Below are 25,964 nucleotides of genomic sequence, written 5' to 3'. Positions count from 1 at the left end.
TGCAGGTCCTACCTCCCCAATGCTCCCTCTGAAAGGCCAACTACATTCTGAGAACTACCTAAAGCTAGCGATTGGATCGGGAAGCAGTACATCCCTGCCTCACCAGCTTTAAATAAAATGCAAGGTTAATAACCATAACCTAAGATTATTTCTCTGTTAACCACGCTACCCGTGTCCAAGCACTGGAAACGACCCTTGTGTCCCAATAACCCAGTTAAAAGCTAGTAGAACTATAATTTGAAGCTAGCAGTGTGATTTAATCTAACATCATACTTAAAAGCTAGTAGAACTATTATTTAAGTCTTGCTTCTCTTAGGGGAGTCACAAGTCACCTACTGTAAAACCCTGGATAATGGTACCTTGAGATACGGTATCCCCGCTTCGCTCGCCCTTGCTGCGCTTGGGCTCGCTCCACACCCCACCCTGTCCCCATATCCCACCCATCCCCAGTATCTTTAACTTTGTAGCCATAAAGCCACTCCCCCAGTTAATTGTATAATCGCCATAAGCCCGACATTAATTACTCCACTCATTACTCCACCCATCTCTAGTAATCTTCCATCAAGGATTGCTACACTGAGTCATTAATAGAAACTATTTATTACTCGAACCTACATAATGTCTCTTCGCAATATCCTCACGATTCTTCTAGTACTATCTCTAGTTGTCGTCCCATATATCCTGACAATGTACGAAAACCAGTCTAACCTTGGTTTTCACTACCCAAAATTTCACACATCTTCCCTTCCACTACTAAATAAACATGATTACTTCTCTACACCCCTCTTAACCAACTCAGCTACCCCCACATATCTCTACCTAACCAGATCCACTTATACACCCCAAAAACAAAATATTACCATGAACTCCTACTCAAAATACTAAAGCTCGCAGTTAATCTGCATCACAATCTCAAAAAAGTCTGGAGACATCCAGCCTAACCCCTGGTCCTGCCACCACAGGTATACCAAGCTCTCACTCCAATAATCCTACCAGCTTCTCTCTGTCTAATAGGCCCCACAACTCATTCCTAGCCTGTCATCTGAATATTAGAAGCCTAAACAATAAAATTCATGACCTGCATGCCATCTTAGCTGTCTACTCTCCAGATATACTTTGTCTCACAGAAACCTGGCTGAAACCAGCAACTAAAGATAATGAGGTTACACCTCCAGGTTATCAGATACTTAGACAGGACAGAACTAAAAGGAAAGGTGGTGGAGTTGCTGTTCTATACAAATTGAATCTAAAAGTCACCACAGATGTTCTACAACCACCCCAAGATAGCAACACAGAAATCCTAATAACCAAACTCCAAATCAATAAAAACAAATGCAGGTACATTGTCTGTGTCTATATTCCCCCAGGTAAAAATACCAGCACCCTAGAAGACATCTTACAATGGTTATCTATTAACTATCCCCAAGAAACCATTGTTCTTGGGGACTTCAGTATTGACTGGAACTCATGTTCCGCTGCTGCACCCACCAACCATATCAACCTGTATGGATTTTCTCAGGTGATTACTTCCCCCACCAGACTTAATAAAAACAATAATAAAGAAAGCACCCTAGATTGGATACTTGTCAACAGTCTTCCCCGGATTATATAATTCCGGGACCCTACCCGATGACATAAGCGACCACTGCCTCACATATATATTTAAGCTCAAGACAGACAACTCCCAAGTTCCCTCCTTTAAAACAATAAGATCTAGCAAAAACTTTAACCTCACCAACTTTCATAACGAGCTCAAGGTTTGCAAATGGTCGCCCCTAAAGTTACTCTCATTGGATGATGCAGTGGAATACTTCAATAACAGATTCCTTGCCATCCTCGACTCCCTTGCCCCCACCTGCACCATCAGAACCAAAACAAAGTCAGCACCATGGCTGACAAAAGACACTAAATCTAAAATCAGACTCAGAAACAAAGCTTGGGCAACCTGGCATGCCACCAAAGACCCTCAACACCATCTTAAGAAACAATACCAAAAAATCTATTATCCTAGGCAAGAAAAACTACTACCACGATTTACAGCAAAAAAAAACATAACAATCCTCAAATTCTGGGCTGGATTAAATAAGCTACTTCACCCAGGACATACTCCTACCCCCTCTCCTCTAAACCCTAATAAGGAGTCACCAGAAAACACTGTGAACTCCTTCAATAGCTTTTTCACAGAAACCATCAAGACCCTGGCCAGCCACCTCGTGCCCCCCTCTTCCTACCTGGACAAAGAGAAACTTAACACTACCACCTCCTTTAGTATCCAACCTGTTCCTATCTCACCCATCCGTTGTCTTATCAAAAATCTGAAGCCCACCACTCTAGCTGCTGACCTCCTCCCAGCAGAATACTTGCAAAAGGCTGCTAACATCATAGACTACCCAATTTCAAAACTAATAAATAGAACATTATCCAAGCCTCTGTCCCATCAATTTGGAAAGTTTCTCATGTTATACCATTACATAAAGGTGGAAGATCTACAGAACTATCTAATTACAGAACCATCGCTATTCTATCTCCACTAGCTAAAATAATGGAAAAATGTATCCAGAAACAACTTATGAACCACCTTGTAGAAGGCAAGCTACTGGCTGTATCTCGGCATGGCTTTAGACCTTTGCACAGCACCACCTCAGCTCTTCTGTCCTTCACCAGTGTAATCAACCATAACCGTAATAGTAATCTACTCTCTTTTGCTCTCTTTCTTGATCTATCTAAGGCGTTCGACATGGTCAACCATCAGTTACTCCTACAGACCCTAACTAGCTTCTCCCTTGACTCCCACTCTCTATTATGGTTTCAGTTTTTACAATTTTAGTATCAATAAGTTATTCTCAGTTCCCCTTCAGTAACTTTCTACTGAAGCTAGGAGTTAGTTAGGTACTGATATCTGTGTTATGCTACCAAATATCGGTAAGGTCCAGTACTACAACATATGATGAATTAAGAAACGTCATATGTGACCGTCTTTACACAGGCAGGTTTCTGGCAGACCTAGGGCCATCCACCCCAGTTTTTCATCTTTAATTTTATACAGACAGGAGTTGCAGTGTTTAGTGCAGTCTGACTGTAAGCAATGAAATTATTTCACAGGTCTGTAATGAAAGTTTTTGTTCAGAGTACACATTCATACAGCAGTGGCATTAACAATAAAACTGTAGATCTCACTTTATATGGTAAGCAAAGTTTATTCTCTCTCTCCTTTTTTGCCAGGTGAGTATTTATTTATTTATTTATTTTTATATTTATTAACTGGGTAAGTGAAGTGGTTCATGGACCATTTTCAGCCATGACCTGAGCCACAATAGCAGATACAATAATCAGTGAAAATAACAGATGGAAATGCATAAAAGGAAGGCAGCAAAACTACAAATATTTAATATTTTTAATAGGTTGATGCATGTGAGCTAGGAAAGTTCATAGAGAAAATCACATTTGTTGGGGCTATAGAACTGTGAATTCATTTTATGAATTGCTTAGAAATTATTTTGTCAATTTCTTTAGATCACTTCTTTCTCTTCTTCGGGAAGCCGTGAGTCAGATGTGCAAGAATTAATTAAACGTGAGGAAAAAAATCTAGAACAATTGAAGGTAACATTTATTTGTTTATTTTTAACTTTATTTATCTGCTTAAGTAACTTACATTAACTAGGTGTGTTGACTGTTACCAGCATGGCATTATCATTGTGTTACAGGGCATATGTGGTGCTTTAATTGTAAGTGCAAGTTCTCTCCCCTTGTCAATATCTTGAATATGTGGACATATACACAACCATGTGTTGGATAGTCCAGCCATCTTTGTAACTGTAGTAACACACACTTTCACAATATTTACATAATGTCAGATTCAAACACCTGCCTACTTAAGTCCACAAGGTCGAAGCATTGTAGCCCTATCTTGGTGTAAGTCTACATATCAAATCTGTGGGTAAAGCCAATCACTAAAGACACACACACACACACACACACACACACACACACACACACACACACACACACACACACACACACACACACACACATACACACACACACACTTGAACTCATACTACTGTGTCTCTGTTGGATTCAAACCACCTATCTATCTATGTTCACAAACTAAAGGACATTATACCAGCTGTAACTGCCACAGGAGAAGTCTGACTGCAACTCTGAGATAGAGCACATTTGAAAGGATGGCAGCACATTTGAAAGGATGGCATCACCCTTCTTAAAGGGACTCATAGTGGTAGAAGAACCCCCTCCCACTGTAAATCGACAGATCAGATCTGTGGATGAAGCTATTGCTACCTAGCACTAAAGACACACACACACACACACACACACACACACACACACACACACACACACACACACACACACACACACACACACACACACACACACACACACACACACACACACACACACACACACACACACACACACACACTCGTAATAGTTATTGCTGGATTTGAGACACCTGCCTATCTAGTTACACAAGCTAAAGTACATTGTATCAGCTGCAAGCACTACCAGTGAATTCTGACTGCAGGTGTCAGATAGTGCACATTTGAAAGGATGACACCATCAGTATTTTACAGAGACGAAAATGTGCAGCGCATGTTTGGGTGAAAAGGAATGTGTCTTGACAAGTAAACAGAACAGCAATATGTTAGTCACAAGTAAGTACATTCTGCACAGATAACTCATATATCCTTTAATTCCTGGACATTGTGGTAGTGTGAATGATATCTATTTGTTTCACATTATGCTGTATTGACCACCTATATGATGGATGATAATTACAGTAGTCAAAACAGTGGAGTGACAAACAAGTATTCTTTACTAATCTCCTCAGTATCATTGTATGCAAATATTCATTACTTAGTGTATCATTGTCAGCATCACCTAATGTGTATACAGTGTGAGATGTAAATACAAAACATACATGCCAAACATCTGAAAGTACACTGCTTAATACCACTTAGTAAGTTATATGTGCCCAAAGGTCCTTCAACATTGTACGCCATGTGCAATTCTAATGTGTTGTAGTACAAACATAATTTACAGTATGTACTGTTTAGACAACATCTCAGTGAACTCATCCTATCTTGAGTACAACAAGCCATTAAGACATACACAAGTAATAAAAGCAACTGATCATTGCAATGATGTACTTATTATATGGATATAATGTGCCAGTACTTTACAAACCTCTCATAAATGCTGATTGTCCTCATCATAAACAAATAAAAGCAACTGATCATTGCAGTGATGTACACATTATATGGATATTATGTGGCCATACTTTACAAAGCTCTCATAAATGATGACTGTCCACATGTTTAAGGTATGTTGTACTGTTCCTTGAGCAATTGTATTTGTTTTTGTCACATCAAAGAGTAATAAAGGCAGTATATAATAACATACATCCATTTGTCAGACTTCATATACTTCAGAAAATGCGTGGTGATGCTAAGATTTAATCTTACCATATACCAAGTATATGGGGGCAATTGTTTTAACCTGTGACTAATGTTGTATAATTGTCACCAAGCAAATCTTTGCCCCATCTTCAGTTCATTGCTTGTAAGGGATGAGCGTGGTTGGCATGATTGTGAAGCACATAAAATGATCAAGCAGTATACTGCTGGTGTAATAATATATGTATCCATAATTTAACATGCCAGAATTTAAAGAGATGATAATGCTAATAATTTTACAGCTGATGCTTGATTCAAACTTGCCAGTCTGCTTCAGCAATATACAGATGTGATTGTTAGTTGATCACACTTCAAAGAAAGGCAAATGTCATGTGCTGAACTACATATTTGACAGGACAATGAAAACAGTATGAAGCAAGGGAGAGTGTGCGCAGCATACTACATAACAATGATGACAAATGAAACTTTGCCTTGTCTACATTCAACTTTACAGCTAGTTATTATCAACATATGATAATAACTGTCTTCTCATACTGCTGTCAGTCTGCCTTTCTATAGCTCAGTGAGGCTAAACATTTATGAGAAGATGACCATATGACCATGATCAATAGTAAAATTCTCAGTTTTACCATATGTCATGGAATGGAATTTACCAGCATTTACCACTAATGCACAATGCTGATTATCATGCAAATGCTGTGGACCAAAATTAGATTTTTTATGGGCTATCTCTGGCCATGTGTGTTGCATGTTATTCTACTTTTTGTGATCAGATTTAACATGTGAAAAAGATTTGATAGGACATTAGTGAAAATGAGGGTAAGCAGGGGCTAGGACAAAGGAAAATAGAGGAATGTACACAATGGTGGTCTGAGAGCACCATAGCTATCCACGTCTTCAGAAAAAACTGTGTACTTGTACAACTATATTGATGAATTTGGATAGTCACCACATCAGGGGTGGGTGACAACTTAATACTGATTTTTTTGCCAGTTGGATGAAATTAATTCTGTACAACACACACACAGGTGAAGTAGAGAGCTATGTATGGGGTGTAATTTTATGTGTGGGATAGGTGCCCATTTTTTTTCATTGGAGAGTGAAAATTGCTGGTGAAGATGGTTAGGAATAATAGAATAGGTAGATAGAGTAGGTTAGGTATCAAGTACAAACATACAGAGCAGACAAGATAGACAGAGATAGAGATGGACACAAAAGGTTGGGGGGACATCGTGATTGGTGATAGGTAGGGGACATCAAAGGTGCATCTGCATTCAGCTTGAGTACAGTGAGAATCTAGTCCTCACCCTCTAAACTGTTATCATTGTTTCCTGTTGCAGACACATGGTCCAGTGCTGGACAGGACATTGACTTTGCTGTTCACTGCAGGACTTTCTCAGTTCTGCTGATTTGGCCACTGAGGCCCTTCTCCATATTGTCTTCCACCAGCCCTGTCAGCTGCTGATGGGTGATAAAATCTCCACCTCCACTAGTACTGTTCCTGGTGGGTACGACTGCAACAGCCCCCATAGGAGAGCTACCTGATAAAGTTGGACCAGGTAGAACAGAAGCTGTGGAGGCAACGCTGATAAGTTGGGACCCAGATGTGCTGGGTGTCAGTACTGCCTGCGGTGGTGCCATCACAGCTACCTGTGGAAGCATGATGGTTAAATCTTCAGTGGCCGGCTTAACTCCCCATGCTGATGGTCATTGTGTTGCAACAGGAATGTCATTTTAATATTTCATTCAAATTGTTTAAATGTATTTTCTCCAGGTCTTTATCCATTAGGGCTATTAAGTCTACACATTCCTTTCATACTTCCTCTGTCATTGGAAATTTGGATTACAAGAAGATGAGCTGACATAATGGTTAAGGTGTTTACCTCACAGACACATGATACAGGGCTTGATTCTCACCTTTGGCACCTTTCTGGATATTGGCCGGGCATGTAACAATCTGAAAACTAATTACGTAGTATTTATGTATGAACCTATGATGAGGGCTTTAGTGCAAGCTCAGATTAAACCAGGTCTTGTCCTTTCCCTGTCATTACAATATCCCAGTATGAGTCTATTCTGGCATCTGCAGATACCTTGGTCTTGACCTGAGACCAGCTGTTATCCACCCTTGTGGCCTCTTTCTACTCTCTGAAGTAGGATGGGAGACTGGAGCACTACTGTCAAGAATGTTTTTTAGTTCAGTGATGTGCACTCTTCATTTTTTATGAAGTTGTCTCCTCCAAGGGTTGGGAGAAAGCACAAGTGTTAGAGTAAACACATCTACTCTTCTTTGGAGTCCTCCTCACTGGACACAGACTTTGATGGTGGAGATAGCACTTTGCTTTCCCCACATTATTCCAAGATTAGAGAAATACTGGAAATGATGATAGAATGACAGGGATGGGCTTTTGACTTCACTTTACCTACAGAAAGTATCCTGGAGGGAGTGTTCCATTTCCCCCCTCTGGGCTCATACGTGATCCCTCTTATTGACAGGATGGTTGATTTTGTTCTGAAGGAGGCATGGAGAGAGCCTGATGTTATGGCACCTTGTCCTAGGAAACCTGACAGGACTCTCTGTCTCTCTGAGGACTGGAGTGGTTAGATAAAATGTCTCATTATTGACTGTTATGGCAGCAGCAGCCCAGAAGATGGCAGCTGCATCTCAGAATCCTTTGAGCCTTCTGCTGGATAGGCAGACCTGAATCATGAATCACATTGGAAAGTGCATATACATATCTTCTTCTTTTTCTACATGAGTCCTTAAGTCTTTATTTTTTATGTATGCTTTTTCTTGCTGCATTTGCTGACTGGTAAGCCTTCTGCGTTATACCATTCACATTCATTCCCTCATGCTAAGTATTCTCCAGTGAGGTTGAGAGCTGGGCAGGGGAGGCTGCCATACAAGTAGCATCAGCAACTGTTTGTGTTCTTACTGAAATTCTGGCAGTAAGAACAAGTATTTATCAGTTTTAGTCCCTTACCTAGGTTGGGGGACAGAAGCCCATATCACTGTGGGGACCACAGTGCCCTCTTCGATGTGGGTGCATACTCCCATTCACTCATGATGAGAAACACTGCTGTAGTGACTCAGTAGATGAATATCCACTTTACTACTGACTCCTGCAGCATCACCCCATACTGTGAGGGATTGTGACAATAGACAGCACTTCACCATCTCTCCCTTAGATGATGGGCACCCCCATCCTCGACTTCCAGCTTCAGCAAGTGCCTGATCCACTAATCGATCTTGGCATGCTTGGGCCATAGTCTGGGCCTTATCCCTTTACACTGTGGGTGCTGGCAGCATGTAATTAGTATTCACATGTGCTTAGGCTGTGGCGAGAGCTTGCTGATGAGTTATTCAAGCTTCTATACAAGTTGCAAAATGATGACCTGAAAACTAAACTAAACTACGTTCACAGCTGGAGAATATTTTATAATTTGCAATCACACTGTGCAGCTGACTTACATTTCTAATGATGGTCCAGCAAGTGCACCAGTTAGTGGTTATCCGCTGTTCTGCCTTGCTATAACTTACTGATGTTGCTGAGAACTTCAGGGGATACTTCTGTAATATTCCGTTTGAGGCTTCATCTGTTTGGAGTAAACATTTTTAAAAAAGCTGGATGACAGTGAGACAGAGTGTAATACCCTAATAGCTGCTGGCTGTAAGTTTGTGACATTAAAATTAGAATGCAAGAAAGTCTGTATTAGCTTTGGTACTGATGTGGTCAGCAGCAAACTAGAAACTAGCTTTCTGAAAGGAAACAGTGTAGCTGTTTTAACTTTCACAAAATACATTTCCAAGCAGCAGAGATAGTCGGCAAAAATAAGGTAGTCTACATCCCTCATGTGAGGGGATAGCAGCAGAATTCCTGAGGACCTAACCAACAATCCAACCCTGAAAGCAGTTGGGGGTTGCTTTTTCCTCCACTTGCTTGTGTGAATGCCTGTCATATAGAATAGATGGGTGTGGGCAATTGCATCCAGAGGCTATATCATTTTGTTCCATAATATTTTGTTTCTGTAGTGTTTCTTTGCTCCAGTCCTCCTCTGACCATGAAACTTACCTTCCTGTACGTTCCCCTGGATGAGAGCAATATAACCCATTTGTTTCCAGAGGTAAGGGGAGACCATACTTGAAGAGACACCTTCATTCTATGGATGTCACTTCTACTTTGGAGGTCCAAAAGGTACATCTGTCCTCCTTCTAAAAGAGACAGAGGACTGAATGCACTGTGACCATTTAGAAAGTTTCTTTTGACACATACTGTTTGTGGCCACTGAAAACTAAAGCTGACGTGAGTTCCAAAGAATTTCTGCGAAATAAAAACAGCCTTGAGCAGTAACTGAAGATTCTCTGGTTTGGTGGGACCTCTTGGAGGGCTCTTTTCTGTAATAAGTTTATTTATTATTTATTTGTTTTACATTTGTTAACCGGGAAAGTTTGACTAGATATTTTTTTTTATTTTTTTATTTTTTATTTTATTTATTTAACATTTGTTGACCGGGAAAGTCCGACTAGGTTCCACAGATCCTGTTTTCAGTGGAGGCCCGGGGAGAAACGCTCCAGAAGCATGTCTTTAGAATGTGGGAGGAAACCGGAGTACCTGGAGGAAACCCACGCGAACGCAGGGAGAACATGCAAACTCCACACAGAAGGCACCCCAGCTGAGAATCGAACTGGAGAACCTCTTGCTGTGAGGTGACAGCATTAACCGCTGCACCACTGCACCGCCCATATATCCATTTTCAGAGGATACCCGGGGAGAAAAGCTCCAGGTGACAAGTAACTAGGCATACATATAACAAGATAAGGTACACAAACAACATCAGTATGCATATAACAAGATATGGCACACAAACAACATCAGTACATAGTGAACATGCATTGAGTTGCAGCTGTACATGAAACAGTTACATACATTGAAATGGTAACATAAATTGAGATAAGGTCTTCATGAATAACAGTTCGCTAGGTTCATTCTACGGTATAAGCCAGATTAGGATATGTCAGAATACATAAAGAGTCTTGGGTACATTTCCTGGCTAGTTAGCTCATTAACCCTGAGTACCTTCTCATGGCGCCTCTGTGCTTAACACCGAGCGCGCCATGAGAAGACACTAATTGCAAGCTGTTACCCCCGAATGCCTTCCACAAGCATGAGGAACTCTATTGCAGATCTGTGGCTGAGCTTAATGCAAAACAAGCTGAAATCGTAACTGAACTTGTAATTTATCTTATGCAGTTATGATTCAGCGTGATTTTACATTAAGGTCACATTAAAGTTTTACTCTAAAATCCCTTCCAAAGTAGTTATTAAAGTAGTTGATAAAGCAAGTGGTGCAGCCATTCGGATTCTTGCAATCCAACTCACCACTTGTGTCACACCTCCACTCCTAATTTATAGATAAAACATATTCTACACACGCCCCATCCTTATGCTCTTTTTTTTTTTACTTGGCTGCTCTGTTTCTTGCAGATCAATTAACTTTGAGACTGTAGCAGAAAATACGTGTACACATTACTACACCACACAGTAAAGCACTTCAATCTTGCAGATTTTACATAAATAAAACTTGCATAAACTATGTATGGCTCAGTATTGACTACAAGCTGTGACACTTGACATGCTTAGTCCTCCATGACAGGAATTGTGTTTAGAATGTCAAAAATTGAATAAAATATAGAGGCAGTCCACTTGCCTATATTGTTGGTTGTGTGTGTTCTTCTATTTTCCTGGGTTGGAGTGGCCTGATCAACAGAATATTTGCCATCCGTCTGATCTCTTGCAGTAAGGGCAGGCTAAAGTGCTGAATGAGCACTAATGCTCATTATAACTAGAAATCATAGAAATTAATAAATTCTGCTATCAAGCCAGAATGAGCGTTTTGTGTACTCATTTATTTACTTGTTTGTTTAATTACTTCATTTGAGCAATAAGTAACTAAAGTGGGCTAATGGGACACTGTTTCTGCCACAGAATGACAGACAGGCACACCTACAGTAAACATGCAAGACATTTGTGTAGGTTGTCAGCATTTACTAATAAAGGACAGAATAGTAATGCGTTTGCTCGCAAGTTGGCAAGAAGCAGTACGATTGTACGGATCTATTGGCTGAGAAGGGTTGAATGTAAGATGGCGCTTAGCAAGATCTGAGGCGAAAAAGGGGGGAAAAAATCCCCCGTAGTATTGTAAAGTTGTTAAATAAACAATAGGGGCAGTGTGAAATTGTGAGCTCTCTCGTGGGCAAGCGAGGGAATCATTTACTGTGTAGCAGTAGTATTGGTAAGTCTGTGAATCTGCTCAGGCGGGAGTCAAGGGATAAAGAGAACATTGTGAGTCTCTTTTGCTTTACATTTTTATCCTGGACTTTTTGTATGATCGTAAGAAACTTTGGTTTTGAGATAAATGTAGGACAGTGGGCTAGGCTGTTACATGCATTGCAGCCAGCCATTCTAGTGAAAGGGCCGTGCATGTTGACTTCTGACTCTGTTGTTCGCCTACATTGTTGTTGTGCGGTGGCATGTGAGCACGCTTAAGCCACTGAGAGTGGGAGGGAAAGATTTGGGTACGCGCACCAAATGGTGAAGGTTTTAAGTAATTTGTGAATGTCTTATAAACATTTTGGTTGTGAAAAGGTGATAGAAAATGCATTATTGTGAATATAAAAATTATACATACTGATTGTATCCATTGTAGCTGCTCATCTTAGACTACCGTGGTGTAATGTTTGCAACCCTGCTATTGTTCGCTGTGCTTCTTGTACAGTTTCTGAAAGTTTTATGCTTTAGCGCCCCCCTTGCATTTGTGCAGATGTACTAGTTCATATGTTGTAAAGCAGAAGATCTCCAGGCTCTTTCCTTTTTGTGAAGTTCTGTTTACATGTGGGTATTGAGTCATCTAGTCTGGCCATCTAAGTAAATGAGGCCGGGGGTGAGTGTTGTGACTCGGGGCCCTTTCTGTTTTACATGCTGTCAGCACCTGGCATTTATTGTGCTGCCTTTTTATAGGATTAGTTGGGTTGAGGTGGCTGACCATGTAATTCTGATGTCTGGTAACTGTGTGACAGACAGTAGCATTTTTTTATTTTATTTGTAAAAAGGCATACCTTATAAAGGTATGGTTGCTTTGGTGGTCACTTAGATGCTGTAGTTAGATTCCAGTCTTCTGGTCTGGATGAGTTCTAATAGATAATTCTAATAAATGGATGAGTTCTAATAGGAGACCGTCTTAGAAGTTGATGTTTTTCCTAGTAGACAAAGTGAAAGGAAAGACCAAGCTCAGAGCAGAATGTTATTGTTAGTGGCTCAGTTTTGAAACATATGCACTACTTCACTCTAATTTAGACGTGTGGTTTCCCAATGATCAGAACTGGTATTACACCAAGCTTGAAGTTTTGTTCATAAAACGGTGCCTTGAAATTAAATGCTTATGAGAGAACGTGAGTGACTTGAAATTACATTCATTGATGGTCTTTGTATTTATATTATCTTAATACTGTATTTCTGTGTCATGTATTTTTATATGTATACGTGTGTGTGTGTGTGTGTGTGTGTGTATATTACACACACACACACACACACACTTTTTTTTTGCGTTTGTGGGTATGGTTGAAAATGACTTGTCAGTTCAGCTGAAATGAACAAGCATTTTTTTTCTACATTTTAGTTTTCTGTCTGTACAAAGCTATCCTAAGTTTTCCACTATTGTGAGTCTGTCCTCCGCTAACTATATATAATGTTAGGTAGTTCTAGTTGACAATGTGTAGAGTGCTCCTGTATATATCATAGGCTTCTTGTCATTTTATTCTGTGGTTGTATTAATAAAATTAGATTCTATTATTTTGTATTTGTTTCTATAATGTTATCTTGCGTTATGCTTGTTTGACTTGGGGGGGGGGGGTCTGAGGCCTTTGGTAGTTGGATCGGTGTGGTGCCACTGTTCAGAGTGACTGCAGTGGTGGAGGTATGCCTCTCTCCTTTGTCTTATGTTGTGCAGTTTTGTGCATTTTGAATCACTGGCTGAATAAATGACATTGTAGAAAAGCTTGGGTTTCATTGTCTTTCATTCTCGTCAGTTATGTCAGGTGTGATCTGTTGGAGGTTGAAGACTTTCATTATTGGCTCTTATGTTGAATTATTTTGAATGGTTTATTCTAGGCACATATGTGCTTCGGTCATTGATGGAACTGCCAAACAGAATAGTCTCCAGCTTGTGGCACCATGTTATTCTTGTATTTCCTCGTTAATAGGGTAAGTGAAAGGGTCCTGATCAGTGGGCTGTTTTCAGATGTGACTTGGGCCACTTGGCAACAACAAACGCTCAGTAAACTGCAAATGAAATTTCAACCAAGAAAAATACATTATTGTGTGTTCCTTCTGTACTAAACATTGCATGCTTACCTACTCACGTTTATATGTATGCATTCAGGATCCTGTATGTGACCTACAGGAATCTGCATAATGAATGTGATCTGTAAAGTAATTTCTGTTTACTGTGTGGCATAAAAGGAATAATGTGTACATTTATTTTTCTTGTGTTGAATAAAAGACGTGTGCAGTAGAAAATCCATTTCTCTAAGTGAACATGAGTAGAATACATTTTTAGAAAAATAACTTTTACATGTGTTTAGAATTAAAATAGTTTTTAGGAGGAAATTATTCACAAGGCAAAATGAAATGGCAAAGGCACTGTTAGAGCTGTAGTAGAAGATTCATGTACTGTGAAGTATTTGTAGATCAGGACCCTTTCACTTACCTCTCCTGTTTGGTATCTACTTCTCTAAAGTACAGGCTAACACAGAAGGCCTTTGGCTAATGAAGTTCGCAGATGACTGCAAACTAGGAGCCATACTCAGTCCCCATATGATGTGGACATCCTACAGAAGGGCCTCACTGAGACAGATGTCATTTTGGTGCATGTACATGCCAGGCATTATTACTGAAGGGTAATTTGGGGACATATTTCATTCTGGTGCTTGTGCATACTTTGTCATTTTATTGTAGGGGTCCCTTGGGTGAATGTTTCATTTTGGTGCATGTTCTTGCCAGGAAGTGTTACTGAAAGGTTGTTTGGGGAGCTATTTCATTCTGCTCCTCATGCACACTTCAACATTTCACTGTAGTGGTTCCTTGGGTGAATGTTTCATCTTGGTGCATGTTCTTACCAGCAAATGCTACTGAAGGGTTGTTTCTTTCCAGTGTGGTTAAAGTTGAGCTCATTTGGAGAGCATAGTCTTAATTATTTTATATATTTTACATAAATATGATCACCTAGTCTCAGATGTAGCTAAGGAATGCCTTATGGTTATCCTTAGCTAGGGATGCTAACTTTGATTCATAGTTTGCTTTAGAGGACTTTACAGGATGTCTTATTTGCTTGCTCAAGCTGAGAAGGATGTGCTTCCAGTTCCGAGACTATTCCTTCATGTTCTTAGGCAGTAGTTTCTTCCTCTTATTGTATAACCTGTTTATGGCAGATGTCCACCATACAGGCTGTTTTTTTAGAGGATGTTGCTTTGGTCCTATCAACCTAGGAAATGCAATTGCATAGGTGTTTATACAGAGCATTGGTGTATATCCCATTATAGGTGCCCTTGCTGTCAGGAGGCATTTTTTAGTTTAATTTCTCCTTGGGGGGGGGGGGGGGGTTAATGTAATCGGTACTTTGAATGAGACTGTTTTATGATCAGACTTCACCAGGGAGGACCACACTTGTGGTGGTAAACCGATCTCCCATGTTAGTGAGTACCAGATTGAGAATGTGTGGACCCCTTGTGGGGGGTTCTAAGGCACTGGAGTTAACTAAGCCCAAGAATCTTTGGACGAGCATGTTAGTGCATATACAGTGTACCTAGTCCAGTCTTCCAGTATGATTGTAACAATGCTAACTGATGGCTTCTGGAGAAAAGGTTATGAATTCCCCAAGGACAATAATTATGGTTATAGAGTTCTTTTACTTCAAAAAATGTTTAGTAAGCCACTTTCTTATTCCATCAATATCTCAAGTTAGTGATACTAACATTTTAAAAGCATCCCTGGTTATGTAGAAATGTTGGAATGATGGAGAACAGCAACAGTGCTGATCAGTATAACCAAACATTCTGAAAGTATATTCTGATTTAGTCTTTGTTTGCATTGAATAATGTCTGGGTGGTATAAGAGGCTTAGTATTTTATTGCTGATTGTTGGCATTGCTCAACCAGATATTTTGTACAATATTTCTGCCTTTTTACTTCTGTGTCTTAATCTAACCAGAGGAATGGTTAGATAAGATAACATGAATTATTACTGTTTGGACTAATTCTTACACGGATGAACCAGATAACTTAGCCATTTCTGCTTATAATTCTCTTTGTGATTATATTCAGTAGTTGCCTGAGTGAGGTAAAGGTTATTACTTGCTAACTACTACCAGCATGGAGCTACCATATATTTTGGGCATTTCTCCGGGCTTTGTCAGTCGTGTGGAAATTAGGTGGGAGGAATGGCTCAATAATATCTGTTATACTATTTTACTGAATTACTAACGTCTTCTCCTAACAGATGATGATGACTCTGTGTTACATAACACCTGCATAAGGTAATATAATGAATGCCTACTCAACAGGTTATGTACAGCAATTATCACCTGCGTCTGAGCATGTATAACTTTCAAGTGAATAAATGAAGCTTATTATCACATTAACAATAACTGCAGTTTCATTATAGCACTGAGTCATTATCACTTTTTAGGTAAGACTCTCAGCAGTTGTCACTGTTATTCACATAAGTAGAAGTCGTTATCACATTGATGAATGCACAAGCCAGACTTGGGTTTTTGTCTACATAGTCATTTCAAGCCATCCCCCCACCAGTTTCTGTCATTTTTACAATTTGTTTGATATGCAGTAAAGTCCTCATTGTGGTTATATGCTTCATATTTTTGTGAAATACTGCAAGGAGATATTACATTACTGAATGGGCACATGTAAAGAGAAAGGTAAGGCGGACTGCTGACACTGAAGGAGATCGTGAGACAAAAGTGGTATCAGCAGTCTGAGTGGGCAGCCAGCACAGCTATGGGACACTTCAAATAACCAACATCTGGAGCCCCATCCCTGTCCTTGGCATATTAGTGGAGCGGCAGTCCTTAAACTGCTTTTTCTCTTTACATGTGCCCTTTCTGTGCCCCCTTGTCAGTCTTGTGTGTAATTTGGTGTTTTCACAGGTAGTAGGTATGTACCTCTGAAGCGTCATCACCACTTATGTACCTAATGCAAAGAATAGTGCCCCTGTGGATAGGATGGAAGATTTGGATGGGCTAACCAGGTAATGCATATGATATTCATACATATGTAGTCTTCCAATACATCTTTCAAATATCAGTAGTAATCTGTTTGCATTTTCTTTTCTCTGCATGTTTGTCCACCTTCTGACACTCACATGGCTTCATGACCATGTGTAGAGTTAGATGGCAGGACGGGCTTACTAATACAGAAATTGATCCCTTAGGTCCATTGCTGAATGGACACATATAAAGAGAACAGACATAGGTAAGGCAGACTGCTGACACTGAAGGAGGTTGTGAGACTGCAGTGTTATCGGCTGTCTGAGTGGGTAGCCAGCACAGCTATTGGACCGATTAGATGGCCTTGCCTGCCGCTGTCCCATGCCTGTCCTGGGTTCATTAGTGGAGTGGCGGTCCTTACCTTCCTTTTTCTCTTTACATGTACCGATTCAGCAGTATGTTGGCTACACCAAGAATGTGTATATTTACAATAATATGTGTCTACATGGTAAAAACAACTGCTTCTGAATGCTGTACACATGTACATATATCAGTTTTGTTAGGACTTGGGTTATGGAAAATTATGATTTTTTTCATATTTTGGTAAATAACTTTGCAAGGGAGCATGTCAGTGTGCCAAGTCATACCTCATTTTGAAGACAGTATTGACAGTTCTAACATGGAAAAAGAATAGTGCCTGTATGTTGTACTCATGTGCAGATATCAAAGTTTGTTTCGGAGTTAGGTTATGGAAATTATTATTTTTTTTCATATTTTGGCAGATAGCTTTGTAAGGGAGCATCTGAATGTGCCAAGTAATACCTCATTTTGAAGACAGTATTGCTGGTTCCAACATTGTAAAAGAATTGTGCCTGCATGTTGGACACGTGCAGATATCAAAGTTTGTTTGGAATTAGGTTATGGAAACTATGATTTTTTTTATATTTTGGTAAATAACTTTGCAAGGGAGCATGTCAGTCTGCCATGTAATATCTCATTTTAAAGACAGTGTTACTCCTTACAACATGGCAAAAGAGCTGTGTATGTGCACTGCACACATGTACAGATATCACAGTTTGTTTAGTCTTGTACGATTATGAAAATTATACATTTACAATACTTCTCATTATTATGCCCATATCTTTGCAAGGGAACATGGTGATCGCACAAATTATGCATCATTTTGAAGCTGACATTCAGATGCACAGCTTCTACATAATATGTAGGCTCTGTCTGTTACAGGTGATGAGATATTATGCTTTGTTTATTTATCAATTATGAGAAATAATATATTAATCCTATTTCTGTGAATATCTCAAGAAAGGAACATCACACAGTAATGGTTAAGGTATCATTTTAAAGCTGACATTCATATTAACAAATTAAATTCAAAGTGTATGGGTCTGCGTGGTACATTGACCAAGATATTATGCTTTGCTTTTCCAAAAAGGTAAAACATATGCACAATATCAGCCTTTCTTGCCAAATATTTAATAATGACTTTGATATGCACTATCAACATTTACACTGTTGGAAAGGTCAGTGTCTGCTGAACACCTTTTGCATTTACAGTTTTAGTCTAGCTCTTATAGTTAAAGAGTTATGAACATTTGTTTTCTGTATGGTATTACAAATGGATTTTCTGAAAATGAGCTCAGGCTGCACTGTTGTTCCTATGGTGGAATTAAGCAGGCAGCTTTTTCTGAGCTGCTCCGGAGTGAATGAGTTAACATGGTAGAGATTAGTATAAAATAGTAGGGTAGTTGAAGGTAGGTAAACAATGTTATTGGCAGGGTAAGTGAGGAGAAAGCAGGATCAGCCAGGGGATGAGCAAAGGCAGGTCCAGTGATCCAGAAAGTGTGACTTAAGAGCCTTTTTGAAAGCTCTGAGAGGATTCAAAAGTTAAGGCTGATGGGAGAGCATTTCATGATTTAGCAACATAAGTAGAAAAATAAAGAATCCCCAGCTGAGTTATTTGATTTTGGGGGGCTTAAGTAGAAATTTGTCACTTGATTGGAGAGGTCTTGAGATGGTTTGAGGCATAATTATGTTTTCTAGTGATGGTACCCTGTCTGGTTGATTTAGCAAGTTGGTTGTAATGGGGGAGGTGGGGAAATTCCAACCAGTTGAGTTGTTTGAGAGAAAGACAGTGATGGGTTTGATTGGCTGATGTTGTGGCAAATCTCGTAATTGTATTATAGCATACAGAAGGTTTGTTTAGTTCAGACTTGAATAGGTTAGTTAGGATGGGCGATGCATACAACAGAGTTGAAAGGAGATGAGTGTGAGCAGTGGTAGCTTTGGCAGTATGGGATATGAAGAATTGATTCCTGTAAAGGCAGCCCAGTTTCTTATGTGTATCTTTAATTATCTAATTTACATGCAGGTCATATTTTAGGTTGTTATCCATTTCCACTCCCAGCAGTTTAGTATGGCAGTCAGGGGCAATTAATGTGCCATTGCTGGAAGTGATACTAATGTTTGGAAGTGATTTCATATTATGGGTGGGGGTGAATAGTAACAACTTGTTTTTTTAGGATTTAATATTAGGCAGTTGTTAATGAGCTAGTTTTCAATTGAAGTAAAGGTGGTCTTGGTAATTTTTTGCAGTTCAGTCATTGAGGACGTAGGGCAGATGAGTGTAGAATCATCTGCATATTGAATGATGCTGGCATCTGGACTGGCAGTTTACAGGTCATTGATGAAGATGGAAAAATAGCAGGGGGCCTAGAATTGAACCTTGAGCCTTAAGTTTAAAACTTTTTGTCTAGTGGAACCTCTTGGATGGCTCTTTTTGTAGTAAGTTTAAAACTTTTTGTCAAGCCATCCACCTTTAATGGGATTTGATGTCAGTCAACAGAACAGAGTATGGCTGGTTGTGGAACTCATGTATGTATTGTTATGAGTAGTAATGATTGAAATCTCAAGGTGGCCCTGACAGTGGCCAGCCGAACTTGGTACATTTCATAATATATATTGGGTCTGGTTTACTCATCTCTTATCTTATCTTCTCTTATCTTATCCAGTCACATACTGAAAAAGCTCACCAGGACTCTTCAACACAATTTGCTGTGAGGGAAATGTTAGTTTGCTTTTGATTTCTTGTATATTGTATTACGTTATTGCCTTCTATTTTGTATACTGTGATTTTTTTTCTTTACATTGTGTTTTACTTGTATTCTGCTTTTAACTGATATTAAAACTTGGTAAGAGACCACAGCTCTGTCTCTTTTGAGTCACACATTAGAACAGGTCAGTTAGGGAGTCACACAGAAGTCAGAACAGGTCATTTAAGGTTAATTATCTATGAACAGAGGGGTGGAGTTAGGAACTAAACCTTCTATTTAAGAGGTAAAATAAAACATTTCAAAACTTTACTGGAAAGCTCACCAAGACTCTGACACAACTTGCTGTGAGAGAAAGGTTAGCTTGCTTTCAGTTTCTTGTATTTTGTATTGCTTTATTGCCTATTTCTGTTTTGTATACTGCGATTTGTTTTCTTTACATTGAGTTTTACTTGTATTGTGCTTTGAATTGCATATTAAAACTTGGTAAGAGACTACAGCTGTGCCTCTTGTGAGTCACACAGAATTTTTTCTCACCCTCCCACCCTGTTAATGTTGTGTTCTTAAACACAACTGTCTTTCTAGTTGCCTGCTCCTTATACTAATTTGACCACATATCTCCTTCCCTCTCCCCTTTCACTGGCGGTCTTGCTTTTTTAAATTAGTGGCTCTCCACTTAGACAGCTAAAACTTTAATTACCCCCTTTTTCATATCTAACTGTTTAGTGCAGACTGCAGTGTTTATAATATTAATCATTTAATATTAATCCATTTTTAAATCTTACCTTTAAACATCTATTGCAAGACCACCAGTTATTGGAGTGCCCACATTCTGCCTCTCAGTAGTAATCTTGGGATTAATGCTTCTGTTTTCTCCTGGTGAGAGAAGAACAGGAACATTACTTCCTGGAGGCTGCTGATCACCAGAAAGCCTAATAACTGCTTCATATGTGACAGATTGGAAATTGTGCGTTGATTCCTGACTGTTTCTGGTTGGACAGTGAGTGTCTGTGCTTAACATTCCCGATTGGTCTGGTTGCTATTCAAGGCATCTACCATGAAAAGGCTACAACTTGCCTACGGACACTTGTATCATTTGGGACAATACTGTGGATCATCAAACAGGCTGAGACCTGCTTCTCATCTTGGGATTGGTGCTAACATTTTGCATCTGGTGAGAGAAGAAGCAAAGGAGCATTATATTCCAGCAGAATCAAGCTGTGGTGAGATCAGCACTAGTAGTAGCCAAGCAGTAGCCATTCATGAAACTCCCCTCTTTTCATCATTCTTGACAAGCTAATTCTTTGTTTTCAGTGAGTACTGCTTGATTTGTTTCTAACTTTAGAATATCTGCCTAAATACTTAATCCTTAAATTTTCAGTCTGCTTATTAGTTTTGCCTCAAGTGTATCGCCGTGCCCTGTACAAACTTAAGACACCTTGAATGACATTTTTCCTGTAAAAACACAATTGAAATTTCTTCAATACCTAATTGCACACAGGACAACTAGTTTGCAGTGATACGCACTGTGCCCAGAATTGCAAACCGAATACTCCTAACATTGCCTTATATTCTCACTCCAGTTATCTAATCAATAAAGTAGGTCTGTTGCCATGGATATGAACTTTCCCACTATCTACGTTAACAGCTTGGTGGATATAGGCATCCTGAGGCAATCTAGAAATTGCTTCAGGTTTACTGGCAACCACTTAATTCTCAAAGTGATATGATATGTAAGAGATGTATTTAAACAATGTCACTGGAACCAGAGCTGTCACATAAAAGTACTCCTAATGTCAATAAGATTGTCAGTAGTACACAAGCTGCACTCATCACACACAATTCAAAGCAGACATACAGACCCACATATGTTGAGGCACTTAAATGTAACCTTCCTAAACCACAAAGACCTCCTAAATGAAGAACACATAACAGATACCCTCAGCAGCCCCAAATGCACTCCTTCAAAACAACACGCACATCAACACATAGAGACAAATCTCATGGAGCCTCTACCTCTAAGCCCATAAGGCAAGCCACCACACAATCCACCACCCTGGTCATTGGAGACTCCTCTCATCAGGCTGAGTAAGGAGAAAATCATGGTCAATTGCTTATCAAGGGCTAGGATCCGCCACATTACGCATGCATCAGGTCATTGGACTACAAGTACCAGTATGACTCAGTCATAGTCCATGTGGGAGTAAATGACCTGAGATGTACCTCCCTAGGCTAAAGAGAGATATCATGGAGCTCTCAGAATATGTGTCTCAGGCTGGTACGAGCCTAGCATTGAGCAGCATTTTGCCTCCTCCAAGGATGATGCCACAATACAAACAAAAGATAATTGACTTTAATAATTGTGTTAGTTTCAGGTGTCATTCTAAGGGGGGGGGGGTGCAATATTTGTCAGCTTGGAAGGAGATGGTCAACAGACCACGTTGCTTTACCAGGGATGGTCTGCACGTCCTCCCTCTAGGCTTTTGAATATTAGCTAAAACATTGTCTTCTACCATAGTGTCTTTTTAGGCAATGCCAAACTGAAAGCACTTCTGACATAGCAAATCAAAACCAGGAAAATCTAAAGGTATTACTGCTCAATGCTAGGAATCTAAACAAAAAACTCCACTCTTTAGAAGTTTGCTTCACCCTAGAAAATGCTGATATTTATGCGGTCACTGAGACATGCCATGGAGAGCACACCAACAGTGCAAGGTTATAATGCCTTCCACACATTTAGACCAGCTACTGCACAGACAGGGACTAAATGTGGAGGTGTAACTATTTACATAAAAAATAAATACACCTCAAGGCTTTTTTTTTGCGTTTGTGGGTATGGTTGAAAATGACTTGTCATTCAGCTGAAATGAACAAGCATTTTTTTTCTACATTTTAGTTTTCTGTCTGTACAAAGCTATCCTAAGTTGTCCACTATTGTGAGTCTGTCCTCCGCTAACTATATATAATGTTAGGTAGTTCTAGTTGACAAGGTGTAGAGTGCTCCTGTATATATCATAGGCTTCTTGTCATTTTATTCTGTGGTTGTATTAATAAAATTAGATTCTATTATTTTGTATTTGTTTCTATAATGTTGTCTTGCGTTATGCTTGTTTGACTTGGGGGGGGGGTCTGAGGCCTTTGCTAGTTGGATCGGTGTGGTGCCACTGTTCAGAGTGACTGCAGTGGTGGAGGTATGCCTCTCTCCTTTGTCTTATGTTGTGCAGTTTTGTGCATTTTGAATCACTGGCTGAATAAATGACATTGTAGAAAAGCTTGGGTTTCATTGTCTTTCATTCTCGTCAGTTATGTCAGGTGTGATCTGTTGGAGGTTGAAGACTTTCATTATTGGCTCTTATGTTGAATTATTTTGAATGGTTTATTCTAGGCACATATGTGCTTCGGTCATTGATGGAACTGCCAAACAGAATAGTCTCCAGCTTGTGGCACCATGTTATTCTTTTATTTCCTCGTTAATAGGGTAAGTGAAAGGGTCCTGATCAATGGGCTATTTTCAGATGTGACTTGGGCCACTTGGCAACAACAAACGCTCAGTAAGCTGCAAATGAAATTTCAACCAAGAAAAATACATTATTGTGTGTTCCTTCTGTACTAAACATTGCATGCTTACCTATTCACGTTTATATGTATGCATTCAGGATCCTGTATGTGACCTACAGGAATCTGCATAATGAATGTGATCTGTAAAGTAATTTCTGTTTACTGTGTGGCATAAAAGGAATAATGTGTACATTTATTTTTCTTGTGTTGAATAAAAGACGTGCAGTAGAAAATCCATTTCTCTAAGTGAACATGAGTAGAACACATTTTTAGAAAAATAACTTTTACATGTGTTTAGAATTAAAATAGTTTTTAGGAGGAAATTATTCACAAGGCAAAATTAAATGGCAAAGGCACTGTTAGAGCTGTAGTAGAAGATTCATGTACTGTGAAGTATTTGTAGATCAGGACCCTTTCACTTACCTCTCCTGTTTGGTATCTACTTCTCTAAAGTATAGGCTAACACAGAAGGCCTTTGGCTAATGAAGTTCGCAGATGACTGCAAACTAGGAGCCATACTGAGTCCCCATATGATGTGGACATCCTACAGAAGGGCCTCACTGAGACAGATGTCATTTTGGTGCATGTACATGCCAGGCATTATTACTGAGGGGTAATTTGGGGACATATTTCATTCTGGTGCTTGTGCATACTTTGTCATTTTATTGTAGGGGTCCCTTGGGTGAATGTTTCATTTTGGTGCATGTTCTTGCCAGGAAGTGTTACTGAAAGGTTGTTTAGGGAGCTATTTCATTCTGCTCCTCATGCACACTTCAAGATTTCACTGTAGTGGTCCCTTGGGTGAATGTTTTATTTTGGTGCATGTTCTTACCAACAAATGTTACTGAAGGGTTGTTTCTTTCCAGTGTGGTTAAAGCTGAGCTCATTTGGAGAGCATAGTCTTAATTATTTTATATATTTTACATAAATATGATCACTTAGTCTCAGATGTAGCTAAGGAATGCATTATGGTTATCCTTAGCTAGGGATGCTAATTTTGATTCATAGTTTGCTTTAGAGGTCTTTACAGGATGTCGTATTTGCTTGCTCAAGCTGAGAAGGATGTGCTTCCAGTTCTGGGACTATTCCTTCATGTTCTTAGGCAGTAGTTTCTTCCTCTTACTGTATAACCTGTTTATGGCAGATGTCCACCATACAGGCTGTTTTTTTTAGAGGATGTTGCTTTGGTCCTATCAGCTTAGGGAATGCAATTGCATAGGTGTTTATACAGAGCATCGGTGTATATCCCATTATAGGTGCCCTTGCCATCAGGAGGCATTTTTTAGTTTAATTTCTCCTGGGGGGGGGGGTGTTAATGTAATCGGTACTTTGAATGAGACTGTTTTATGATCAGACTTCACCAGGGAGGACCACACTTGTGGTGGTAAACCGATCTCCCATGTTAGTGAGTACCAGATTGAGAATGTTTGGACCCCTTGTGGGGGGTTCCAAGGCACTGGAGTTAACTAAGCCCAAGAATCTTTGGGCGAGCGTGTTAGTGCATATACAGTGTACCTAGTCCGGTCTTCCAGTATGATTGTAACAATGCTAACTGATGGCTTCTGGAGAAAAGGTTATGAATTCCCCAAGGACAATAATTATGGTTATAGAGTTCTTTTACTTCAAAAAATATTTAGTAAGCCACTTTCTTATTCCATCAATATCTCAAGTTAGTGATACTAACATTTTAAAAGCATCCCTGGTTATGTAGAAATGTTGGAATGATGGAGAACAGCAACAGTGCTGATCAATATAACCAAAACATTATGAAAGTATATTCTGATTTAGTCTTTGTTTGCATTGAATAATGTCGGGGTGGTATGAGAGGCTTAGTATTTTATTGCTGATTGTTGGCATTGCTCAACCAGATATTTTGTACAATATTTCTGCCTTTTTACTTCTGTGTCTTAATCTAACCAGAGGAATGGTTAGATGAGATAACATGAATTATTACTGTTTGGACTAATTCTTACACGGATGAACCAGATAACTTAGCCATTTCTGCTTATAATTCTCTTTGTGATTATATTCAGTAGTTGCCTGAGTGAGGTAAAGGTTATTACTTGCTAACTACTACCAGCATGGAGCTACCATATATTTTGGGCATTTCTCCTGGCTTTGTCAGTCGTGTGGAAATTAGGTGGGAGGAATGGCTCAGTAATATCTGTTATACTATTTTACTGAATTACTCATGTCTTCTCCTAACAGATGATGATGACTCTGTGTTACATAACACCTGCATAAGGTAATATAATGAATGCCTACTCAACAGGTTATGTGCAGCAATTATCGTCTGTGTCTGAGCATGCATAACTTTCAAGTGAATAAATGCAGCTCATTATCACATTAACAATAAGTGCATTTACAATGTAGCACTGAGTCATTAGCACTTTTCAGGTAAAACTCTCAGCAGCTGTCACTGTTATTCACATAAGCAGAAGTCGTTATCACATTGATGAATGCACAAGCCAGACTTGGGTTTTTGTCTACATAGTCATTTCAAGCCATCCCCCCACCAGTTTCTGTCATTTTTACAATTTGTTTGATATGCAGTAAAGTCCTCATTGTGGTTATATGCTTCATATTTTTGTGAAATACTGCAAGGAGATATTACATTACTGAATGGGCA

The 25,964-nt window shown here is 39.4% G+C and overlaps 1 protein-coding gene across 1 annotated transcript in view; it reads left to right on the top strand.

Annotated features, from left to right (window-relative positions):
- Window positions 1-25,964, top strand: part of NMI (N-myc and STAT interactor) — a 579,174-nt gene that overhangs the window by 38,451 nt on the left and 514,759 nt on the right. The window contains exon 3 of the mRNA XM_044074881.1: window positions 3,514-3,600. Coding sequence (XP_043930816.1) covers window positions 3,514-3,600 — 87 coding nt within the window. The remainder of the gene's footprint in view (window positions 1-3,513; window positions 3,601-25,964) is intronic.

This window comes from Protopterus annectens, chromosome 6.part0 (assembly GCF_019279795.1).
Source record: "Protopterus annectens isolate FY-2018-M chromosome 6.part0, PAN1.0, whole genome shotgun sequence".
NCBI lineage: Eukaryota > Metazoa > Chordata > Ceratodontiformes > Protopteridae > Protopterus > Protopterus annectens.
Note: the sequence above shows the minus strand (reverse complement) of the source record. Positions and strands in the feature narration are given on the sequence as shown.